Here is a 23,596-nt window from a genome sequence, read left to right on the forward strand (position 1 = left end):
ATAATATTAGTCCTAACAATTCCATAATTAAGTGCAAGTGTGGGAGGTGTGGTAGTGAAGTGCCAGGGCTGAGGAAATGTAGGCAAAACTGGAATAAAATTCATATACTCAGAAACAAAGCAATATTCCAACTATATAGTTCTGTTCAGTACTGTACTGCCAACTGTTTAACTGTCATTTTCACATATCACTTGCAACCACAGTGTTACCATTAGTGCAGAAACTAGTGCTGTACTCAGAATGTAAAGAAACCTGAAATGGGGGCTACCAAATATAAAAGGGACCATGATTAATGTATGGTTCAAACTATAGGTTTAAATAGAACTAATGTTGATATTCTACACTTTGAATCTTAACCAGTTTACTGGAGTTCAGGGCTGGAACAAAACATCCAGTATTGTCAGTGTCCAAATACTTACAAACTGTTTTATCATTCCGATCCTGAAGAATTTGTTGTTTCATCACCAACATGATTCTGACGCCAAACCAAATAAAAACATTTTCTCCTCAAAGTCCATTTAATGGGTTTTTAGGTTCACATTTACTCTTAAACAACTGCATACAAAGTGTCAAGTCAAGTATTTATAGAGTGCTTTGTAGAACAGATGTTGTCACAAAGAAACTTTACAAATGTCTGAGTCCAAGCCCCCAGTGAGCAAGCCAAGGGTGACAGTGGCAGGAAAAACTCCCTAGAGCAGGAGGAAGAAAGCTTGAGAGGAACCAAGACTCAAAATGGGGCCCCATCCTCCTCTGGTCAACAACAGTCACCACAATAGTAACAATCTAGACAATAAGGAGCAGATTAAGTAGTGAAATAGAAAAATAAATAAAATAGTAATAAAATGAAAAAATAAGCAATTATTGTCTAGTCCGGTGTTCCAGAAGTCCTAATCTGTTCCAATGGTGTGTGCGTGTCCAAAACCCTTCCTGCATGAGAACATCCATCAAGGGTAACAGAAAAGTAGTTGGCTGAGGTGGTGTGAGTAGCCATGGCAGCTGAGACAGGGTGAGGCTCAGTAACATCATGACATCATGGGTAGTTGTACCTCGGCAGAAAGAGAGAATAGATTATTAGGCATGTCGAGGTATGAACATGTAGGGAGCAAAAGTACGACCATGAAGTATGTACCACTCTAAAGCGTACCTTGTAAGGTTACCGCTTGTCAACTGCCTGTTCCATTCTCTTATTGGCCTGCCTTGTTTCCTCAAAGTGAAGTTGTGTGTAAGTGTGTAACAGGAGTACTGACTGACAGCAAAGTTCTCAAGCAGAAAGCTTCAGAGCTTTAATCACTCTCTTGGGTTCATTTTCTCCCAGTTGACTTTAAGGAGTTTGATGTATTTTTACCTCTGTGAAAATGCAGGTGATCTGTGGAGTCCTGGTGATGTTCACAGGAGCTGCCTTGGGCAAGTAGCACAACTCATTTTATGCTTTTTGGAGTGACAATGTTAAGCATGAGGTTCCAGTATAGAAGTTCAGAAAAAGGAAGCCAGATTAAAAATATATATTTTTCTAAAACTCACTTTTGTGTACCACTCATGCATTTGCTATTTGATGAGTTTTTCAAATAGAAATGACAGTTCAGCTACGAAGTCTTACATTTTGTCTCATAAAATGTGTTATCTATAGGCTTAAAAATATCTATTTGTTGGGAGGCTGTGGAACCCAAAGGAAGATTTGCCTGCTGTTCTTGTGAGAGATGGACTGGTCATGTGCAGACATACATATATGACTGATTTATGGCATATCTTGATATGAACTTTATGCTGATCCTATAGCAGTAGGATTTTTACTGAGTATTTAATCATTGGAAGAATTCCAAATATAATAAATACAAAATAAGTTCACAGGAAACATAATAGAGCAAAGCAAAAATCTGTAAGTATGCAGATAGGAGCCAATGAACTACAAATGTCCTGTGATGTCTGGCATGGGTGGCTCTGATCATGATCCCAGTTTTCATTATCCAGTGCAAGTTCAGGTTGCAACTCCCATACCAGACAGTCTGGTCGGGGCACTCTGAAAAATTTGTTTTTAATATCTTCACATATTTCATCATTTCTTTAAAGCACAGATAAGTTTTCCACTATATCATGTGCATCATGTTTGGAGTTCAATTCAGTTCAAATGTATTTATGAAGTACTGTTTATGTATGTGTGACAGTCTCTGAGAGCAAGAGGAAACCTTGAGAGGAACTGAGGCTAAGAATGAGAACTAATCCTCCTCTGGTCAGCATTCGATGGCAAAAATAATAACACGTACTGAATAAAGTTACTTTGATTTGAACTTTAACTTGCTATGTGACATGTAAGAGTAGCTTATCAGTCTTAAAAATGACTGACAAATATCTCCTTAAGTAACATTTCATTAATCAGAATCAGAATCTTTTTATTAGCCAATTATGAAATGTACAAGGAATTTCTCTTGGTGCAGGTGTCGGCATAGGATTAAGTACAGTAGCAAAAAGAGAAAGATAAACTTTATTTAAACTATTTGTAACCTAATTAATATCCTTATATATACCATATGTATCCTGTATTTACATAATTATATATAAGCTATGTGTACTATACATAATCTATTTATAAGGTCTGAAATATTGTTACCCACTCTGACATACGGTTTCCTGTTAGATGAAAAATTGTGTATCCAGTAGAAGACAAATGGTGGGATGTTGAGTAGGAGGCCAGGAATTATGATGTTGAAAGCAGAGCTTAAGTCCACAAACATGCAGGCATAAGCAATAGGGCCATCCAGGTGCTGCAGGATGTAGGACAGAGCCAGATTAATGGCATCATTTACAGACCTGTTAGCTCTATATGCAAACTGCAGAGGATCCTGAAAAGCATAAGTCCTTTCTTTGAGGTGTTGAAGTAAAAGTCTCTCAAAACTCTTCATGACTTGGTGAGCTTTTGAAACTGTTTCGCACCAACACCACTGCTTCGCCCTACTAGCCCTTACTGTTCTTTAGCTGTTTAGCATTTTTTTGCTAAGGACTTAATTACATTCTACCTGGAAACCGGCAACTTCCAACAAACATCAAAAATTACTGTATCATCAAAAACTGCATCCAAAGAACTACCAAAAGTGTAAGTAATGTTAACATTTTGCTATCCATCATGGCTTCCATTCTCCTTCGGTGCGCTGAGTGCAACATGTTTAGTTATTCTTCCTCCTTCATTAGTGAGTTTTATCTGTGAGAAGTGTAGATTAATTACTAGACCGATGGAGATGATTCTAGTACTAGAAGTGCGTATCCAGACCTTAGAAAGTGTTAGACTTATCAAGGAACTAGAAGTACAAGCTCTGATGCTGTAGGATGCTCTGGTTCCATTCCAATGCGGGGCAGCAATGTAACGTACAGTCGGTGATCTTCGCTGAACTGCTGGATGTCCAAGTGGTGCTCACAAAACAATGTGGGGTATGTTGATAATTGGAACACATTCGAGGGCAAGCCTGGCCTTTTAGGGTGGGATGGTATCCATCCAACCACGGAGGTTCCTGATGTCCTTTCCTGCAACATAAGCCATATACTCACGACAGACCTAGTTAATCTATGACAATCCACAGCGGAGGCCTGCCAGCAGACAAAGAGGTTAAACCAACTGCCTGAGGTTCATCATATTGTCCCCGTGTCTGTTCCCAGAGCTAAGACAAAATATAGAAAACAAAGAAAAACATGCCTTAATAACATAATTAGTATTAAAGTAACTAATTCACAGAACAGTGCTTGCACCTTTTATCTCAAACTGGGCTGACTAAATGTTAGAGCCCTCACATCTAAAGCACTCATGATAAATGAAATCCTAACAGATCATAGATTTAATGCACTTTGTTTAAATGAAGCTTTAAAGGAAAGGTGTCCTTCAGGCTACAGCTATGTACACTGGCTCATCTAACAGGCCGTGGAGGCGGCATTGCAGATATTAATACTGACACATTAGGCATAAACCAGAAAGCTGTATATGATTTTGAGTCCTGTGAAATTATTTTTACTAGCATAAATGATGTATGTAACGATAAAAAGCGCTCCCAGCCTCTTCCACTAATTTCCATCTACAGGACACCAGGACCGAACTCAGAATTTCAGGAATTTGCAGATTTCTTTTCTAATCCAGTCACTCTAGTAGAAAGAACCATTATTTTGGGTGATTTCAATATTCACTTTGATAGTGCCCAAGACCCTCTGAGATCGGCCTTTAGTTCTATATTAGAATCAATTGGTTTCACCCAATGTATAAGAGAACCCATACACTCTGGTGGACATATGCTTGATTTAGTACTGACATACGGTGTAGACATAGAGAACATAGTTCTCTGTCTACATCTCAGAGCATTCCCTAATTTCATTTGAACTACATATAAGACACAATATAGTAAACTGGCTGCTATCATACCAGACGCACGATCACGTCATCTACTGCACCTAGATTTATTGTGAATCTCCCAGATTTATCATTTTCGACTAAGATACCTTCAAACCCCACAGAACTTGATCAAACAGCTGAATGCTTAGAATCAGTACTCCCCTGTACACTCAGTGATGTTGCACCACTTACAAATAAAAAAATTACAGACAAAAAATTATTATCTTGGTATAATGATCACATTTGCACTTTAAAACAAAACACTCAAAAAATAGAATACAAATGGTCCCACACTAAGCTTGTAGTCTTCCAGCTTGCATGGAAGTAGAGCCTTCTCCAGTAGCACTTATTACCGCTCATATAGCTTATCTCTCGACCGTAATAGAAAATAACAAAAATAATCCTATATTTCTTTTTAGTACAATATGCACATCTAACTAGGAATAAAACTGACAAAACATCACACAGTAGTAATGAGTTCATGAATTTCTTTAATGAGAAAATTAAGCACATTAGAGATAACATTAAGAGTATTAACATGACATCGGGCAGTTCTGTAGAGATCAGAACAACCAAGCCAAAAATGACTCTAGAATTCTTTACACCTATCCAAGAGCCAGAACTTACATCTCTGATCTTGCACTCAAAATCCCCCACTTGCTTACTAGATTCACTACCCACAAACTTTCTTAAGGAAATCCTACCTGAAGTAATTGAACCTTTACTAAATTGAATGAACTCTTTCTTGAACCTTGGTTACGTTCCTAAATCATTCAAATTACCAGTGATCAGACCACTTATCTATATCGGAACCAGACACATCAAGTCTTTCAGTCAGGGTTTAGGCCTAATCACAGTATGGAAACAGCACTAATTAAAGTAGCTAATGACCTGTTGGTGGCTTCTGACCAGGGTTATGTCTCTTTGGTTATATTGCTTCATCTGAGTGCAGCAGTTGACACTATATATCTGTAGCGTCGAGCGGTAAGGAGGTGGAAGCATGTGTGGAGAAGAACGAGATTTAACTAGGGCAAATCCAGAATCCAAGTAGTTAAAGCAGTCCAGAGTCAAAGAGCCAATACGCAGAGCACAGGGATGCAAGATTAAACGGGACAAGGGCTAGGATACACGAGTAACAAAACACAGAGGCTAAAACTAAACACACGGAAGCAAACAGGGGAGCAGGCTATAACATAAACTAGGAAACATGGAGGCTAGCTGAACACAAAGACACAGAGTACAAAGAAACCACCATAAGAATAAGCATGCAAACATAATGAACTAATCACATACAATAAATCAATGACCAACAAAAACACATGCCACAAGAACTTAACGAGGAAAAGGTGTGGAAAATCAAACGAGGGGTGGAGAAAATGAAACTAAGGCATGGAACCAAGGAGTGCAGGAAAACAGATGACAGGGAAACCATGACAACAGGGATGCCAGGAGGGTGGCCAGTCGTGACAGTATCACAACATTTTACTAGATAAACTCAAAAATGTTGAGATTAGGGGAACAGCATATATATATATATATATATATATATATGCTATCTCTAGGTGAGATTATACATAAACACTGTGCTAGTTTCACTGCTACACTGATGATACTCAGCTTTACGCCTCAACTTAATATTATTGATGAATGTATTAAGGACGTCAGACACTGGATGCTGCAGAACTTTCTCTCGCTTAGTCCTGACAAAACAGAGGTGCTTCTATTAAACCCAGAGACAGCTACGTCTTCACTCTCTAATTACTCAATGAACCTCAGTTTGTCTCACAATCATATCTTCTCTTCTAGTTAAAGATCTTGGATTTATTATGGATCCCAGTCTCTCATTCAAACCTCATGTAAATAATATTTCTAGGACCACCTTTCTCCACCTTAGGAACATTTCAATGAACATGCACTCCTGACATGAAAAGCTAGTCCATGCATTTATTACTTCAAGATTGGACTACTGTAATGCCTTACTATCTGGCTGTACCATTAAATGCCTAAACAAGCTCCAGCTAGTTCAATTGCAGCAGCCAGAGTTCTTACTAGAACTAGAAAATTTGATCACATCACTCCTATCATAGTTACTTTACATTGGCTCCCAGTAAAACATTGTATTGTATTACATTGTAGTGCATTACAAACCACCACCTCTGCTTAGATCAAAAGGTGCAGGCTCTTTACAAGTACCAACAATAAGAAAATCAACTAGCCATCTACTTCTCTGTTGCCCTTAATGGACATTCTCTTGTGGGATGGGTCTCAGACACTTGCACACATCGGAATAAGACTGGGACCTCTAGAAAGTTGGACTAGACTTTTTTTTTTCTTAAAATTGTAAATATTGTGATGACCATTGTCAGCCAGAGGAGGACGGGAGGATGGGCCTCCCTTTTGAGTCTTGGTTCTTCTCAAGGTTTCATCCTCATGCTCTAGGGAGTTTTTCTTGCCACTTTCACCCTTGGCTTGCTCACTGAGGGCTTAAACTTGGACATTTGTAAAGCTGCTTTGTGACAACGGCTGTTGTAAAAAGTGCTATATAAATAAATTTTGATTTGATTTGACAACATATGTTAGGAGTACTGGTCTATAATCATTCAGGCAGGAGATCTGCTTTTGGGGAAATGGTATGATTACAGAGGTCTAAAAGCACACATGTACAACAGACTTGGTCAGAGACTTGTTAAAGAGATCAGTAAAGGGAATCAGGGAAATTTGTTTAGAGTAATTCCTGAGTATTGCAGATGAGACACCCTCAGGGCCAGCTGCTTTCCTGATCTTTTGCTTCAGTGATGATGGTTGAGGGGTGTAGGGGCTGTAGGTCTTGTGGTATAGTGGTCTGGTGGGGGTGAGGTGGAGGAGATGCTGAAACAGTTAATAACCAGAAGGATGACATTAGACTGGGGGAAGGAGAGAGATGTCCTTTGTAATTCCAATCTTGAGTAAAATGTATATAGCTGGTTTGGGAGCAGGGGGTCTGCTGCAAAGGCTGATACTTTAGGTTTGTATTTAGCAATTGTTCTGGAAAAGGTCCTTTCCAGATGGAGTAACAGTTATTTGAGGAGAATTTTCCTCCAGTTTTTCCTTGAATTTGTGTTTAGTGGTTTTAATGGATTTATTCAGTGCATACTTTGCTCTTTTGTATGCATCACGGTCACCGCTCCTGTAAGCCTCTTCCTTGGCTCAGATTCCTGAGCTCATTTGAGAACCAGGGTTTGTTTCTGTTATACATGGTGTTTATGGTTGTTTGATGGGATGTAAGTCTCCTCACAGAAACCTATGTAAGAGGTGACTGCATATGCATAGTTGTCCAGGGTGTTATTTGCAGATTTGCAGCTGTCCTAGTTGGTTAAAGTACAGCACATTTATCAACATAACATTTCTTAGGACTAATACAAGTACCTGCTTACCGATTTTCAGCTGTCTACATGCATCCGTTTGCCAGAAATTGCATGCATGCTCAAGACACCGTGTTTTCAAGATTTAAATTTGGTTTATTTGTCACGTAGTCATACATGGTATAACTCGCAGTAAAATGTTTTTCGGGTAAATTTCCACAAAAACCTTCCTGCCCTTTTAAGTTGCCTTTTAAAACATTCTTCCGGGATAAGATAAGTTCAGATTTTGTCATAGAAAATTCAATTACCATCAAAACAACTATGTGACATCTTTAAATTGTATACAGAGTGTTAGTAAAGTTCTTTAATTGCGTGCTCACCCAAAACAAAAAGCTAACAAGCACCAATCATACTTTCTATAGAGTGTATAGAGTTTACGACAGTGTGTGCTTCATGACATAGATTGATTCTGTCCTTGAGAAGATAGCAAAGTCCAGACAACACTTGTTTGCTAGGATAAATAGGTGTTGCGCATGTGTGCATTAGTTTGAACAAGGGTCAGTGAAGCTGCTGACAGCAGTAGTCTCTTATTAAAATTGTACTAGGAATGACAAAGGATTTTCTCATCCTTTACCTTGAGTCTATTACAGTTGTTGCCAGCTTTTCTTCTGTGTGATTTGACACTTCCTGTTCAATAACTGTCACATCAGATGTCTTGGATTATGGAAGTGTGGTGCTTACACAATGGCATGATAACACTGATAAGCTTCCACCCGGAATGCTCTCCAAATGTAAAAGAAAATACTCTTACATTGTGATTGAGAAAGCCATATAAAGTCTTAGCACTTTATTGTACAACTGAGGCCAATTTTATTTGGTCTTATTTCAAATGCAATGTTTCAGTCACAACTCCAAGATGTGCAATAGATGGTGACCTCAAACTCAAATCTCACTTTTAATTGCTCATTTTCTTGTGCTGCACTATTACACGAAAGCCATTTGATACAACCTATCCAGTTAAGTCCAGAGGTTCACTCAAATCCTCTATGGCATTAGGAGTCCCCACTCTGAGTGATTTCACATCAAGCTTTGTGGTTTTAAGCTTTTGCCTTATGAGGGAATGAGATGGATGAGAGAATGCTCAGAGTTCCCAAGTGGGACATGCGAAGAAGCCTGGTATTGCATCCTTTATTGTGCTGTAGCAGTGATCAGGTGTTTATATTTTGGTATTTAAACACTCGGATTGGCGTAGTTGAAGTTTCTCATAATGATAACAGGAGAGACAGAGTGACCCTGTTCAAATGCTATAATCTAATCAGCCAGCTGTTGCTGAGTTGGCTTTTGCCAGTGGGGGAACATAGACCATGACCGGAATTACAGAATTAAATTAATGCATTTGGCTTTCATTTCATAATGAGTTTCCAGTTCCAGAAAGCACAGTTACCATTTCTATATTTCTCTGCATCTGTGGTTAATACAAACACAAATGGATGTGGAACCATCTCCTACTGGTGATCCATCCAGAGCAGCCAGGCAAAGAGTGTAATGGTGATACTGGTGATACTGGAATGTCCAATTCCCATACAAGCTGGGCGTGTATGAATTTACCATCAGCTGCTGAATAAACTAAGGCTGCAAACATAGAGGATGGTGGTCTATGATGACAATCCCGGATAATATGTCGTGAGGATCGGCAGTAAAGACAGAGACCCTACCGGAATCTTCGCCACTTCTCCTCTTTGGTTAAGTGTGAAGAATCACATTGCATAGGTTCCACTGTATGCTCTCGTCCAAGCTCTGGTCTATACCTGGGAGAGGGGCAGGTGGGGCGAGAACTATTAGTTCTACGTGGTTTTTGTTCTTGAATAAAATGATCCAGATGGATTCAAATCTAATTTACCATCTCGGCAAGATAGTTCATGTAAGACATCTGAATTGAGACCATTCCAGAAAGCGATGATCAATGCTGCCTCATTTCATGCATTACCTGCAGTGACAGTACAGAACTCTTGTGCATAGTCAGCCACAGAACGATTACCTTGGCGTAACTTGGTTAGTATCTCCCCGCAGGCTCATCCCTCATGTGGGTGATGAAACACTGCCTTGAATTGAGCGATAAAACCATCATAAGACACTGTTTGTATGTTATCCCAGATGGCCGTCGCCCAATCTAGAGCTTTATCAGATAGACAAGAGGTAATGAAGGAAATCTTAGCTCGATTGGAACAGGGTGGAAGGCTACTGAAGTATAATGAACACTGTAACAGGAAACCTTGACACTTGTCTGGGGAGCCATCATATTTTTTGGGTTTACGCATGGGGAAGGTCAGTTGAATACTGATCGCAGCAGTACTAGGTGCTGGCATAGGAATGAACTGAGAAGGAGTAGTCATCATTTGCAGTGCATATGTTGATGTTGATCATCGCCAGGCAGTTCGGTAAAGCCAGTTTGTCAGGTGTTTGACCTCGGCTCTGGTATCTCAGTGACTATCCATCCTACAACTATCTGCCAGACTGTATCCTATGTGACAAGAAATGAGAGTCGAATATTTTTGGGCTAGATACTGTCCTGACTCAAAAGACCAGGCTTGCCCTCAAATGTGGACCAATTATCAATCACTCCCACATTGTTTACTGAGCACAACTTAGACATCCAGCACTATGGCAGCCATGACCTGCTGTAATCTTAACCGCACATTACACTGGAGTCAGAGCATGTAACTGTAGTCATCTCTTTGGTTCTTTTAGTAAACTAGGCAAACCTTCTCTGCTCCATACAGTCATTCATTATTGTTGTTGTTGAGGTCCATGGCTCTTGTGTCATCAGTAACTTTACTGATACAGTTTGAGCTGTACTGGGCAGTACAGTCATGCGTCCTCAGTGTGAACAGCAGCAGACTGAACACACAGCTGTGGGGGATGACGGTGCTCAGGGTGGTGGTGCTGGATATGTTGTTGTCAGTCTGAACTCATGGAGACTCTCAATCACAAAATCCAGGATCTAGTTACAGAAGGCGGTGTTTAATTAAATCTCAAATATCTGTTGCTGAATGCATGTGAGCAAATGCAAAATGAACACTTCATGAGTCAATTTTATGTAATAATAATAATTATTATTATAATAATTATAATAATATAATAATTTACTCCAAAATACATATTTATACACAAAATATAAGGAGTTTATACAAAAAGCATTAACAAATCACTACAGGTTGGAGGTGAAGTGAGTGGTAACTGTTGAAAACTGTATATAACTCAGGTTGCTTGTTAGACTCCGAGACATGTGGATCAACACGTCTTTACAAGCTGCTGCCAATTCTCCAACACAGGGCAGCTGAAAGGACTCAGAGGAAAGTGCAAACTGTTCTTATCATCTGCACTCAAGCATCCATGGCTAGTGTTGCTGTGATTGACAGAGTAAAGCTGTGCAACCCAACCAGAGAGCAGGTGTCAGTTCTGCCTCCCTGGACTCCTTCCCACAGATGGCTGTGACATCAGGGCTTGAGCAAGCAAATCCATGAAGATTGAGGAAAATGTTTTTCTGGTGCACTGCTCAGGAACCCCAGATAGTTCCTTTTAATAGTAAAAGAGAATTTATTTTACATTTGATTGTACGTAATCAAATTACATCAATTTAATTTAAATTGATACATCTCTCCTGTAATGAATTTAATAGATTATGCATTAAAGTAGATTAAAGTTGTTGAGAGCAGATCAGATGTTGTTGCATCAAGTTAATGACAAAACGTTCTTGATTTTCTTCCTCTGCAGGCCCGGTTCATGCTATCTGCAGATTTAATCAGAATCTTAGATGTTATGGAACTCTGGGAGAAACACTGCACCTGGAGCTGGACCCTGAGGATGAAATAATATTAAAGAAGGACAACATTAAAATTTTAGGATATAAAAAGCAAAGCATCACAACAAACTATTTAGATCAGGCAAGATGGCAGTTTATAGCTGATAACAGAACCATTATAATAACCAGAACAGAGAAGAGAGACGCAGGAAGATACATGTTAGACACCTTTGATGCAAATGGTACTAATAAAGGCAAACGTCATCTCCATCTAAACATTGAAGGTAGGACTATATCATCTCATGTCAGATAACAGCCACAACCGCTGAATTTATAAATGATTTCATATCATTCCTAACTGGAAGAACACAGCTAGAACTTGTAAAGCAAGTTTCCTTACATTGGTTTGTCTGTATTTTAGGTGCACCTGTCTCTTTGTAGTGCAATTAGTTTTTGATCCTTTCTTTGTTTCCAGTGTCCTCGTTCATGAATTCTGTTTTTAAAATGAGAGGTGATATCTGGATATTTTGTTCATGTGTATAAAATATATACATATGCTGTATTTATATATGTTTGCATAGATTGTATTATAAAGTGCATTTATAGGTTAAATGTTAAACCAATCAACCAACACTGACACATCATATGTAATCCATTTACAAGTGAACTATTTATGAATGCTTCATGAACTTGGTACTTGGGCAATATATTAAATGAAATATTAATACTATTTGTAGACTTCATGATTTTAGTCTCGTTTAGTCCCTGTAAAGAAGAATTCTAGTGATTTAGTACATTTGGCTTGTGTGATGTAGGCCTACATATTAATTAACAAGATATGTAAAAGATACCATATAATATTATATATATTTATATATATATATATATATACACACACACACACACACACACACACACACACACACACACACATACACATACAGGGAGACATTTGCGGGGAGGGGCCATACCATGACATATATATATATATATATATATATATATATATATATATGTCATGGTATGGCCCCTCCCCGCAAATGTCTCCCTGTGTGTGTATGTGTATGTGTGTGTGTGTGTGTGTGTGTGTGTGTGTGCGTGTGTGTGTGTGTGTGTGTGTGTGTGTGTGTGTGTGTGTTCGTCTGTATGGCCACACCCTCCTTGTGTTTCACACCTGCTCCTCATTGTGTTGTGTTAGCGTGCGTGTATATAAGTCTTGTGTTTGAGTCTGTGTGGGTCGATGTTTGAACCCAATAGCCTGCGTGCTATGTTCGTGTTGACGTGTCTAAATAAACATATGTGTTTGTCCTACAAACTCGTCCCCGCATCCTGCTCAGCCTTCTCGTCACAATATGTAATAGTGTATATATAATAATATTCCAATTTTACTACAACTCATGAATATGTCATTAAAGCATAATGTAAGTGTCATTATTGTAAAGCAAAACTGATATTTCTGTTTAAGGATCCTGTTAGAATAAAACATCGTCTTTATTCTTTTAAATTCTGTTCTCTGTAACCTGCAGCTGCAGTGTCCTCAGTAGTAGTGAAGGATAACTGCTTCTCCAGTGAGAGGAGGACAGTGTCCTGTTCCTCTGAGGGGGAACAGCTCCACTTCAACTGGACTTTCAGTGGAACCAGAATCACACATCAACTGGATGATGGAACCAAAACTCTCCTGCTGGAGAAAGAGTATGATGGAAATGTCACCTGCCATGTAAAGAATCACGTCAGCCATGGACAAAGTTCTATTCTGTTACACCAGTGCACTGGTAAAGCTCACTTTCTTTAAGCTTTGATATCATGTTAAAAGCAATAACAACAATAATGATGCAGCAATGATAATGTTACTACTCATAATCTTCAAAGAGAAACTCACTTACTCACCATAAATCAATCATGTCTGAAAAGAAACCATCACACAACACTGTCTAGTTAAATGTCTTGTTCCTTTAAAAGAGTACGACAGCAGTGCCCTGCTGCCATCTTGGAGATCTACTTCACTGCAGAGTCTCAGTCCAACACAACTGACTCTAATGTTGAGAGACTTGACTAACTGGATCAGGTGTGTTCTATTAGGCTTGGAGGTAAACTCTGCAGGACCAGAGTTGGGCACCCCTTTTCTCATGTGACCCAACCCTGCTGGGCACCTCAATGACCAAGTAATTCAAATTTAGTGCAGTCCTCAATGTTGTTGGTAGTGGTGCTTTAGGTATTAGTTAAGACTCGTTAATACAGTCTGCAGGATGGTAGATCTCCAAGAGACTGCAGCTCCAGAATAGCAGAATGTGTGTTTAACACTTCTCATAGGAGTGAATACACCACTGATGTAAATGGAACCATACAAGTAAATGTACATGTTAAAAAATAGCTGACCTACACAACATAGAAGGCTAGTGTAACATTGAAGGCTAGGCAGGACGCAGGAACGAGCCGAGTATGACAAAGTGATGTTTATTGACACAAGACAACAGATAACAGCACACAAGCTATCGCAAGGTTGAACATCGACAAACACCAACGATTAGATGAGACCCTAAATACATGCACGATAATGACACAAAATGAGGAGCATGTGTGATACACGGGGAGGGCGTGGCCATACAAGCGAACACACACACACACACACACACACACACACACACACACAGATGTCTTGGAGGAGGGGCCGTACCACGAAAGCTGGTGTGCAGGAAAATGTGTTGCTTGGCAACAGTTGACTTGTGTTGAAGTAGTCTAACAAATGAACAAATATGCAAGCAAATCAAAATATATTGCTTATAACTGTTAAAAGTTGGATATTTTTTGATTCACAAACTAAAATAAGTGTACATTATAATTCTTCTTATGATGAATTTATATCTGTTTTTAGAATCACCCATTGGTTTTAAGTGATTGCAGTTAAACTTTCCATTAACTATATACTACTAATTCATAAACAGGGTTACTTAAAATATGCACAAACATACTTCTTAAATCTACTCTGTTTGATATCTGCATATAGTTGACCTCAGGAACGTGCCTCTTTGATGCTCAGCAGTAGTCTGTCAACATAGAGGCTTTTCCACCACTTTTCCATTCCATACACGATGACATACAAGTATACTGGAACAGAAAAACTATGAGTGATAGAAAAATTGCAAAAATATTTGGATTCATATACATAAACAAACATGCGTTTCTTGAACACTCAAGCATGCACACTAAAAGTCAAAAACTCTGTAAATAAACCTTTATACATATGATAAGGACACAATAAGGAGAAGGTGTGAAACACAAGGAGGGCGTGGCCACATTGACGAACACACACGAGAAGACGTTTGGGGGAGGGGCCATACCGTGACATGCACAAAATATATTCTGAGAAAATGGTAACTATTAAAGTAGCCATGAACAGGGTAAAGAATATTATCTTCACTATTTACAGCATATTGTTTTATTGTCTTATTGAATTAACATTGGAATATTTAGGTGTGACGCCACCTTCAAACTCCCCTCTTTGTTAATCTCACACTCACTCTCTCTCTCTCTCTCTTAGCCGTGAGGAACATGGTGTTTCTCTGTGTGTGGGTTTTGGAGATCATCACCTTGCTGTCAGTGTTGGGAGGCTTTCACATCTACATCAAAATCAACAGCAAACAGAACACAGTGGAAGGTAAAAACATCTTGTAACACTTTATAATAACAGGCCCAAATAAATAACTTAATTATCCAATTATTTGTGAAGAATTATGCATATTTATATAATTGTTTTAAAGACATACAGTAATTCAAATTGTAGCTTTTATTAATGCCTAAAACATTTATGTAATTATAGCAATCATTACCAAACTACTACGAAATGATCATGTTACTGTTTTTTAGTGCTTTTTATTATAAATTATACAACAGTTAGAACCGACCAAGTAATGTGATTGGATAAGAGTCTTTCCATGAGTGTTGATATAGTGTATAACAGCACTGGAACTTGAACTATACATGTATCACTCCACTTTTCATTATATTAATGATTATTATCTATTTTAGATAACAAACTTTGGTGTTAGCTCATCAGAATCACAGTTACTTAAGGGACAGTCACAAAGGTTAAACAACGACAAACACCAATGATTACACCAGATCCTAAATACATGCACGATAATGACATAAAACGAAGAAGATGTGTGATAGAAGGGGAGGGCGTGCCCATACACAGGAACACACAAACACACACGGAGACATCTGGAAGGAGGGGCCGTACCGTGACAGAGCCCCTCCCCAACGGCGCGACTCCCAGCATGCCAGCCTATTGGGTACGGCCCACAGACCAACGCCAAACAGCGAGGCTGGAGGACATAGCAACCCGAAAAGAGCCAGGGAGAGGAAGACCGAGGGGAGGAAGACAGGGACCAAGATGACGACAGACACAGGGGTGGACACACTGACAGGAGCAGGCACAGACACAAAGGGGGAGAAAGTGACCGGCACATTAAGTGTGACAGGGACGGGTACATGAACAAAACCACACAAAGGGTTGGGAAAAAGTCTGGTGAAGCTGGCAGGAACCCCAGCCTGTCCCCCAGTCGTCGGCTGGGTTGAAGTCAGACCAGCCTGTGGGGGATCGCCCTTCGCCAATTCGGGTGGCAGCGGTTTTTCCAGCTTTGTGGCAGACACCCCAGGAAGTGCAGCAGCTGCTTTGCCTGTCTCTGTGGCAGGGACTGGTAACGCATCCTTCTTGCCTCTTTGAGGCTTGCATGTAGGCACTGGAGCTCTGGGGCTGTGTGCCGTAGGTGAGGGAGTGTCTTCAGATGATGACGACGACGCCACCTCTCTGCCAGACACTTGCTGACTCCAGTGCCTTGGGCAGAGCCTTGGGGCACCGGAGGCTCATCGCTCTCGGAATCTGCTATCACAGAAGAGGGATCCTCATGCAGGGCCTCCTCCACCTCCATTGTTGGACCTTCCAGGCTGTCGACCTCCGACTTCGACCAGAGGCTGACGTTGTGGTGCTCCTTACTCCATCCATAATCCCCGTAGCCCTCCTGCTAGTCCCAATATGGATAATAGGACTCTTCAGAGTCCGAACCTGGATACTGGTCGTAATCCGGTAGTCCGTCGAGGGTCTGTAGGACTCTGCAGAGTCCAATCCTGGACTACACTCAGGGCTCCCCCAAAATCCTCCAGGGGCACTCTCCCCTGTTGTAGTAGTGAGTGTACCCAAGAGTATGGAGAGTTTCCTCGGAAGGGCTGGGGAGGAGCGGTTATACGTTTTCTTCCCCTTCTCCCTTTTGTCTTCTTTCCAGGCATCCTTCTGTGGTCAGTGTTTCTATAATGTTGGAAGCTAAGGAGGATGCAGGAATGAGCCGAGTACAACATAGTGATGTTTACTGACACAAAACAACAGATAATGTAACACAAGCTAACGCAAGGTTAACGAATGATTAAACAAGACCTTAAATAAACGCACGATAACAAATCGAGGAACAGGAGTGATACACGGGGAGGGTGTGGCCATACAAACACAAACACACGTCTGGGAGGAAGTTTGTGACAGCTAGTGTGCAGGAAAATGCGTTGCTTGGCAACAGTTGAGTTGTGTTGATCAAATCAAAATATATTGCTTATAACTGTTAAAAGTTTAATATTTTTTGATTCACAAACTAAAATAGGTGTACATTATTCAGTATAACAGCACTCCCTCTCATGTCATACTGCTTCAGTGTTAGATTTATTTTTATTATGGAACATGCTCAGAAACTGACCTGTGCCTCATCATTTAGAGTACCTGGTGTAACGATTCTGCTGGCCCGAGTGCCGCAGGGCGTGGAGCAGGACGCACAGACCTCCTCCCCATGGATGAACATTTAATTGAAACAGACAACGGCACTCACATGTATTACAAACAATGAACGCAACATGGTTAACACTGAACAAACACGATGAACAAGATAAATGTTCTTGTCATTGTTAAATGTATCATTAACATGAACACGCTACATTAACACAATGTCAACAATAACTGACAACACTGCACACAATGACAAGAGTTTAAATACACAAAAGAACAACAATACAGGTGTGTGCAGGTGTGGCTATGAACAGGATCCTCCCACTGCACGTGGCGGGCCAAACCACGTGACTTGCGGGAGGCGAGCATTCCGTGACAGAACCCCCTCCCAAGGGGTGCAACTCCCGACACATCCATCCAACGAACGCGAACCTCTGGGCGCCGTGTACACGTAAACACAGCACGGCAATGCCTGGCGCCTACCCAGTACCAGGCGGGCCATGTGCCGTCAGCAAGGGAGACCTCACCACAATAGGGAGAAGGGTAGCCTCCCTGCCTCTCTCAGAGCAGTTCGGTACGCTCCCAATGATGTTGCGCCTGTAAAGACACAATAGCGCCTACACACAAACATATAAGGCGCAGGGACGTGGCACCTGCCGTCCGCGCAGGCGCCTCAAAGGTGTCTGTGGCCTCAACGGACACGCGGGGGTGCACGTCCACCCCAGCTGCAAATGTGCCACCTCCCCCGACGGTCCTCCTCTCTGCCGCTGCTCTAGCAGCATCCCAGAGGCAGTTTGCTTCCAGGGCTATGGGCAGACCCCTCCAGCCTCCCTGGCGAGTCCGCTGAATGGAAGGGATTCGAGCTTCCGCTCTCCCCACTGGTGATCCAGATGATCCACCCAACCACCCTTTCTCTGGTCGGTGTGGTGCCCCTCGGTCCCCCTCGGCCCAGGCTCAACAGCCAGAAATACCTGGGAGTGTTCACCTCCACTTCCGGAGAAGACACGGACAGCGGTCGCGGTCCTCTCCCCAATGTCCTGGGATCCAGGCAGCAGTGCAGGGGCTGCCTAAGCACCTCCCGCTAAGCATCTCCCGCTAGGAAGTCCGTTTTTTGCCGTGGGAGCTGGTGTCCTGTGGTGGTTGGTCATTCTGTAATGCGTGGTGGCCGGAGTGGGCGAAGGGCAGGACGCACAGACTTCAGCGACGTGGACGAACACTTATTAACACATAACGACAACAGCACTCACGTATTACAAACGAAGAACATGAACATGTAACGGTTAACATTAAACAAACATGATGAACACGCATACGTTTAACAATGACGAAAAGAACATTAACCTTAATATTAGCACATCACATCAAGAATGATCAACAACACTGCACACACTGATGCGGGCTTAAATACACAGACAGGACGAGGTACAGGTGTGCGCAGGCGTGGCCACAAACGAGAATCCTTCCACTGCATGTGGCGGGCCAAAGCACCTGACTCACGGGAGGTGAGCGTTCCGTGACACCTGGATTATGATGTAGTGGTAAAAATGATCAGTATTGATAATTTAGCAAACACAGTAAAGTGGCATCAATTTCTCTCCTTTTCAAGGTAATACATGTAGGATTTTGTTTGCATTTTTTTGCCACCATGTGATGATGAACATGTTGTCTCCTTCCACTGTAATACTCTTAGGTAAAGAACAGCAGATGGTAGAGGCTCTGTAGACCAACCAGGATCAAGAAGTGAAGCGGAACTCCACCAGAGGAGTGTTATAACAACCACTAGATTCCCCAAACTCATCTAAACTGAAACACCAGCAGAGATCCATAAATGAAAGAGAACACATACATTTACAGAACATGGATGGAGTCAATTTATTCAGCTCATTCAGGACCTTGCAAAATTTAATTCATTGTGAAATCTGCCCAATCCATCATCAAGTACCTTGATCAAGTAACAAAGTGATGTAATCTCATCATTACAGTTTAATTGTATTTGGCAATGGAGGGGTAATGTAAAGCTAACGTCACTGTTTAGTAAATGTTTGGATTGTCAGATCACTAAATGTTTGTCATGTGCTGATGTGGAAGGAAGGGATGCTGTGTGTCTGTATTATAGTGTGATGTAGAGCACATGGAGGAGTTCTGTTGGAGTAGAGAGGGACACAGCAGCAGCGTTCCAGAGCCTAGGCTGCATTTATCAGCCGTTATGTCATAGAAGGCTGTTCCAACGTGAAGCGTCCTTCAAATACAGCCTAGAAATGCCTCCTACATTCAGCCTGAGTTGTAGGACATGACCGATGTGTGCTTCTCATCCCTCAGTTACCCATAATTCTTTGCGTATGTATGGTGTACACAGCTCAAAAAGAAAAAAGTTTAAATAGAAATAAAAGTCTATAAAGTAAAAAAGTTCCACATGTAAGTTACTCTGGGTAAAAGCAACTGCCAAAATGCCATAAATGTTAAGGTTTGGACTAAAATGTTATTTTATTCTCAACCCTTTAATGTCCTCTAGGAGTCTTTAATGATATTCTCTTTTTTTTTTTTGTCTCATCAATGCAAAAGATGAAATGAATTGATGCCAACTATTTGCCCATTTAGGGCTCTGCCTTATCTGTTTTAGCAAACACAACTTTTCACAAACCAGATCTACATGAAAAAAAAAATTACTGGCAGAAAATTTTCACAACTGATGTATTCAGAATCTGTTATTCCACATCTGACTTTATAAAGTGAAAGTTCATTATCTGAAAAAATGTGAAGACTTTTTGACCAGTGAAGGTTCACATTACCCACTAGAGGGCACTATACACACTATGATTTGTCAAGTGATCAATAGCAGAACGTCAAAACATTTTTGATGAATGCATTATGTATAGTATATAGATTCTAACACTGATACTTTCAATAGGTTTTCATGGGTACATAAAAAGAGAATTTATGATTTCTACACATTAGAAAGTGTTTGTATGTCATTTTTCTCTGTTTAAAATGTATGCTTGACTGTTTAAAATGTTTTTATTAAATTCTTAATTCTTTCCCTATTAATACTTATTCATTTAAAAATCTGCTTTGTCTATATGTAACGCATTTACTATACATATATTTTATAGGAACAAGTGCTCTTGAGGCATGTATGTAAAAATTGAACCAGATGGCTCTGGACCACCCCTCACTCTGACCAGACCAGTGTTTTGTTATTTAGCAGTGACACAGTTCTGACTGAGTTCTGAGCTCAGGCTCACAGACCCAATATCTAGATTGTGCAGGGCAGGCCACTGACATGATTCATAATGAGGCCTTGAATAAATGCCCTGGCTTTGGTTGTCACTTTGTGGAACACACTGCATAACTAAAACCTGGTGTACCTGGTGTACAGGGAGGGTTTAAAGTTCTCCGTGTTGTTGTGCTTATTCCTCAACAGGTCAACACGTTCCACTGCAGACCTAAATATGGGATGGTGTATGTTACTGTTACTCTTTGAGAGCTGATTAGTGTTGTAATAATTAGTAATTAGTCTTAGAGCTAATTAGTGGGGGTCTTACCTCTAGGAGCTCCATGTTCCTTGACAGAGGATCAATCTCCATCAGCTCATTATTGTTCCAGCTTAGGACCTCATGAGCATTATTCTGTGTTAGTGATTATGATAATGAAAGTAAACCACTGTGGGTGATGTGACTGTGAGCACTGAGGTAAAGATCTGGTAACTCTTGTTAGGTTGAGCACTTTGCATACTGTGCAGGGGCTATTCCAGTCGCAGCTGTCTACTGCAGTGCATCCAATGGATGTACATACAGCTCCTTTTTGTCTTTACATTTCTTACGACAGTCTTTTTGGTTGTCAATTTCTTGAATGTTTTGCACGTGTTGAGGTAATGTGCTTTACCCTTGTACTGTGAATACTATTATTTTGGTTGGAGGTTCTTGTGATGTTGTAGGAATGGCTGAGGTCTCCTTCTGCTGAATGGTGCTTTGGTTCATCGGGGATGTTGTGGATACATCACCCTGGTAAAGGGTTGCTGTGTGAGCAGTGTTGCTCTTGGTTTGGAACTTCAACTGGAGGCAGGTAGCCAGGTATGAGCCCCATCTGTACCAAACATCAGAATGATTCAGACAGACAAACTCCACAGTGTGGCAGGAAATTCACAATGTAGCCTGTTCACCAGGGAGCCACATCTTAGTGGAGAATAATACTTGGCTCACACTAAGTAAACTCAGTAGGCTGAGCAAAGTGTTTCTAAATTTTTATCAATATTTAGCGATTCTTATTCTGAGTTGTTTCTGAGTCTCTGAATGTCAGAATGAGAATGAGATGTTTGTGACTTTGCAATAACACAAGTTCACTTCACTCATTTTATTCTGCACACATAGTCTGCTCCTCTGACGTTGCTACCTGGTCAGTGTTTGATCTACCACTAGCTGGTGTGCTACATGGTCTTTGTTTTGTGTCTCAATGAACATTGTTCTGTCTCTCACGACTTGTCCCCGCATCCTGCTTAGCCTCCTCGCATCACAATACTGATATTACTGTATAAGAACCCTGTTGGAAAGGAGCACCTTTATTTCTTTTAAATTCTATTCTCTGTAATCTGTAGCTGCAGAAATATCAACAAACACTTTCCCGCACATATGCAGCAATGATGCTGTTTTAACTAGTGCTAGTGGACTACAGGATTATAAGGATGTGGTTACATGTCATGACCACTGCTGAGAAATGCGGATTCATTAACAGGATCAAAAATGTGTCATAGTGTTGCTTGGGTGAAAAGTTGTCTTGTGAGATATGGGTTCTCAAAAATGTATTCTGTAAAAAGTGATTACTACTGAAATAGCCATGTATATGTGTTTGAGCTGAAGGGACAAGGATATAGCATGCCAAAACCTGATCAGACCAGGACCAGCCTTCAGTAATCGACACATGAGTCAACACAACCATGTTAAGAGTAACACATGATGCAACATAAGAGGTAGCAGGAGTCACTGCAGACATCACACGTGGCTTATGGGTAGCAAGTTTGTAAGTGGCCAAAACTACAGTTACATTTTCAGCCAGCATGCACAGAGATTGCACACTTCCAGAGACTGGAGGATATGATAAGAAATTTAAAGGGGGATATGATAAAAAGAATTAAAGTCTTTCAGCAGTGTACATGTTGTTTCTAAATCCCCAGTGAGCTAGTTAAATATTCAAACATAAAATAAAGTTGCAAATTTCAGAATTAGTTGAAGAGAATAGCAGGTCCTATCCTTTATTTCAGATTAACATTAACAAGCATTCTTGAGGCATCCTCAGGAGAATGTCTGACAATCACACAAAGAACCCACATTTTTATACATTTGTCAGAACTGATTATGTATTCACCCCTCCTTCTTTTACATATTAGTTTGCATTCTCCACCATTATATCTAATCCATGCATAAGTTAATATAAGCAAACTGATATTCAATACCCACACCAGTTGGAATCCATTACCACGACTTTCCAAGAGAAGACTTCTCTTGACCTGATCCTAAAGTTACTGTCCTGAGCCTGGTGGAGAGAGAATATATCTTACATTGAGTTCTGCTGAAGCCTGCAGAGGCCGCTGCCCTGTACACAAAGTTTCTATACTCACTTATGTTTAATGTTATTAATATGTCTAATTCAGTGTTATTAATATGCAGAACAAACATACAGTACCCAATGGGAAGGTGGGCATAAAAACACTAATACAAAAATTGTTCAAAAGTACTACACAATATAAATGCAAATCTACATGATTTGTGTGCATGCATGTATATACATACAAGTATTGCTTTTCTAAACTGCAAAGATTACTGTCTAGGTGTTACAGCCATATGTACAGTATAGGTGATAAAGCCTTATGTAGGTATTGCAACCATGAGCTACTATTACAATAAGGCCACGGTTGCCTCACTTATTATTACAGTATTGTTCTACAATAAAATACACTGTCTTTCTGTAAACTACATTAATGTACAAAAGAGCAGGACCGATGCAGAATAAGCAGTAATAATGTGTAGTGCAGATGATGCATAGATGCACAGTAGTTACTGAGAAATAAATTACTTAGAGTGCAGAGTTATCCAGTTTGATGACTGCAGCAAGAAATGACCTGTGAAAGCGTTGCTTCCTGCAGTGAGGCTGGAGTCTGTCACTCAGTTTACACCTCTGACCCTGTAGTGTTTTGTGTAGTGGGTGAGAAGGTTCTTTACGATCACTGTCCCTGCAGTGTTTAGCGGTTATTCATCATCAATGACACCTTTCCCAACATCCTCCTCTGCCCCACCGTCTCCACTATATCCAGTTTAGCCCCCAGGACT

General features: G+C 40.6%; 1 protein-coding gene across 1 annotated transcript; it reads left to right on the top strand.

Moving 5' to 3' along the window:
• The first annotated feature begins 1,249 nt into the window (after window positions 1-1,249).
• On the top strand, window positions 1,250-20,307 carry LOC118242400. The gene is made up of 5 exons (XM_035533335.1): window positions 1,250-1,404; window positions 11,482-11,793; window positions 13,036-13,281; window positions 15,048-15,164; window positions 18,967-20,307. Exons 1-5 carry the CDS (start codon window positions 1,356-1,358, stop codon window positions 18,996-18,998), a joined length of 756 nt encoding a protein of 251 aa, XP_035389228.1. The 5' UTR covers window positions 1,250-1,355; the 3' UTR covers window positions 18,999-20,307.
• Window positions 20,308-23,596: the final 3,289 nt, after the last annotated feature.

Source organism: Electrophorus electricus, chromosome 1 (assembly GCF_013358815.1).
Source record: "Electrophorus electricus isolate fEleEle1 chromosome 1, fEleEle1.pri, whole genome shotgun sequence".
Taxonomy (NCBI): Eukaryota; Metazoa; Chordata; class Actinopteri; order Gymnotiformes; family Gymnotidae; genus Electrophorus; species Electrophorus electricus.

Coding starts and splice junctions, on each gene's coding strand:
- LOC118242400 (XM_035533335.1), top strand. CDS start 1,356: ATGCAGGTGATCTGTGGAGTCCTGGTGATGTTCACAGGAGCTGCCTTG. Junction 1,405..11,481: donor GTTCACAGGAGCTGCCTTGG/GCAAGTAGCACA, acceptor CTTCCTCTGCAG/GCCCGGTTCATGCTATCTGC. Junction 11,794..13,035: donor TCTCCATCTAAACATTGAAG/GTAGGACTATAT, acceptor TGTAACCTGCAG/CTGCAGTGTCCTCAGTAGTA.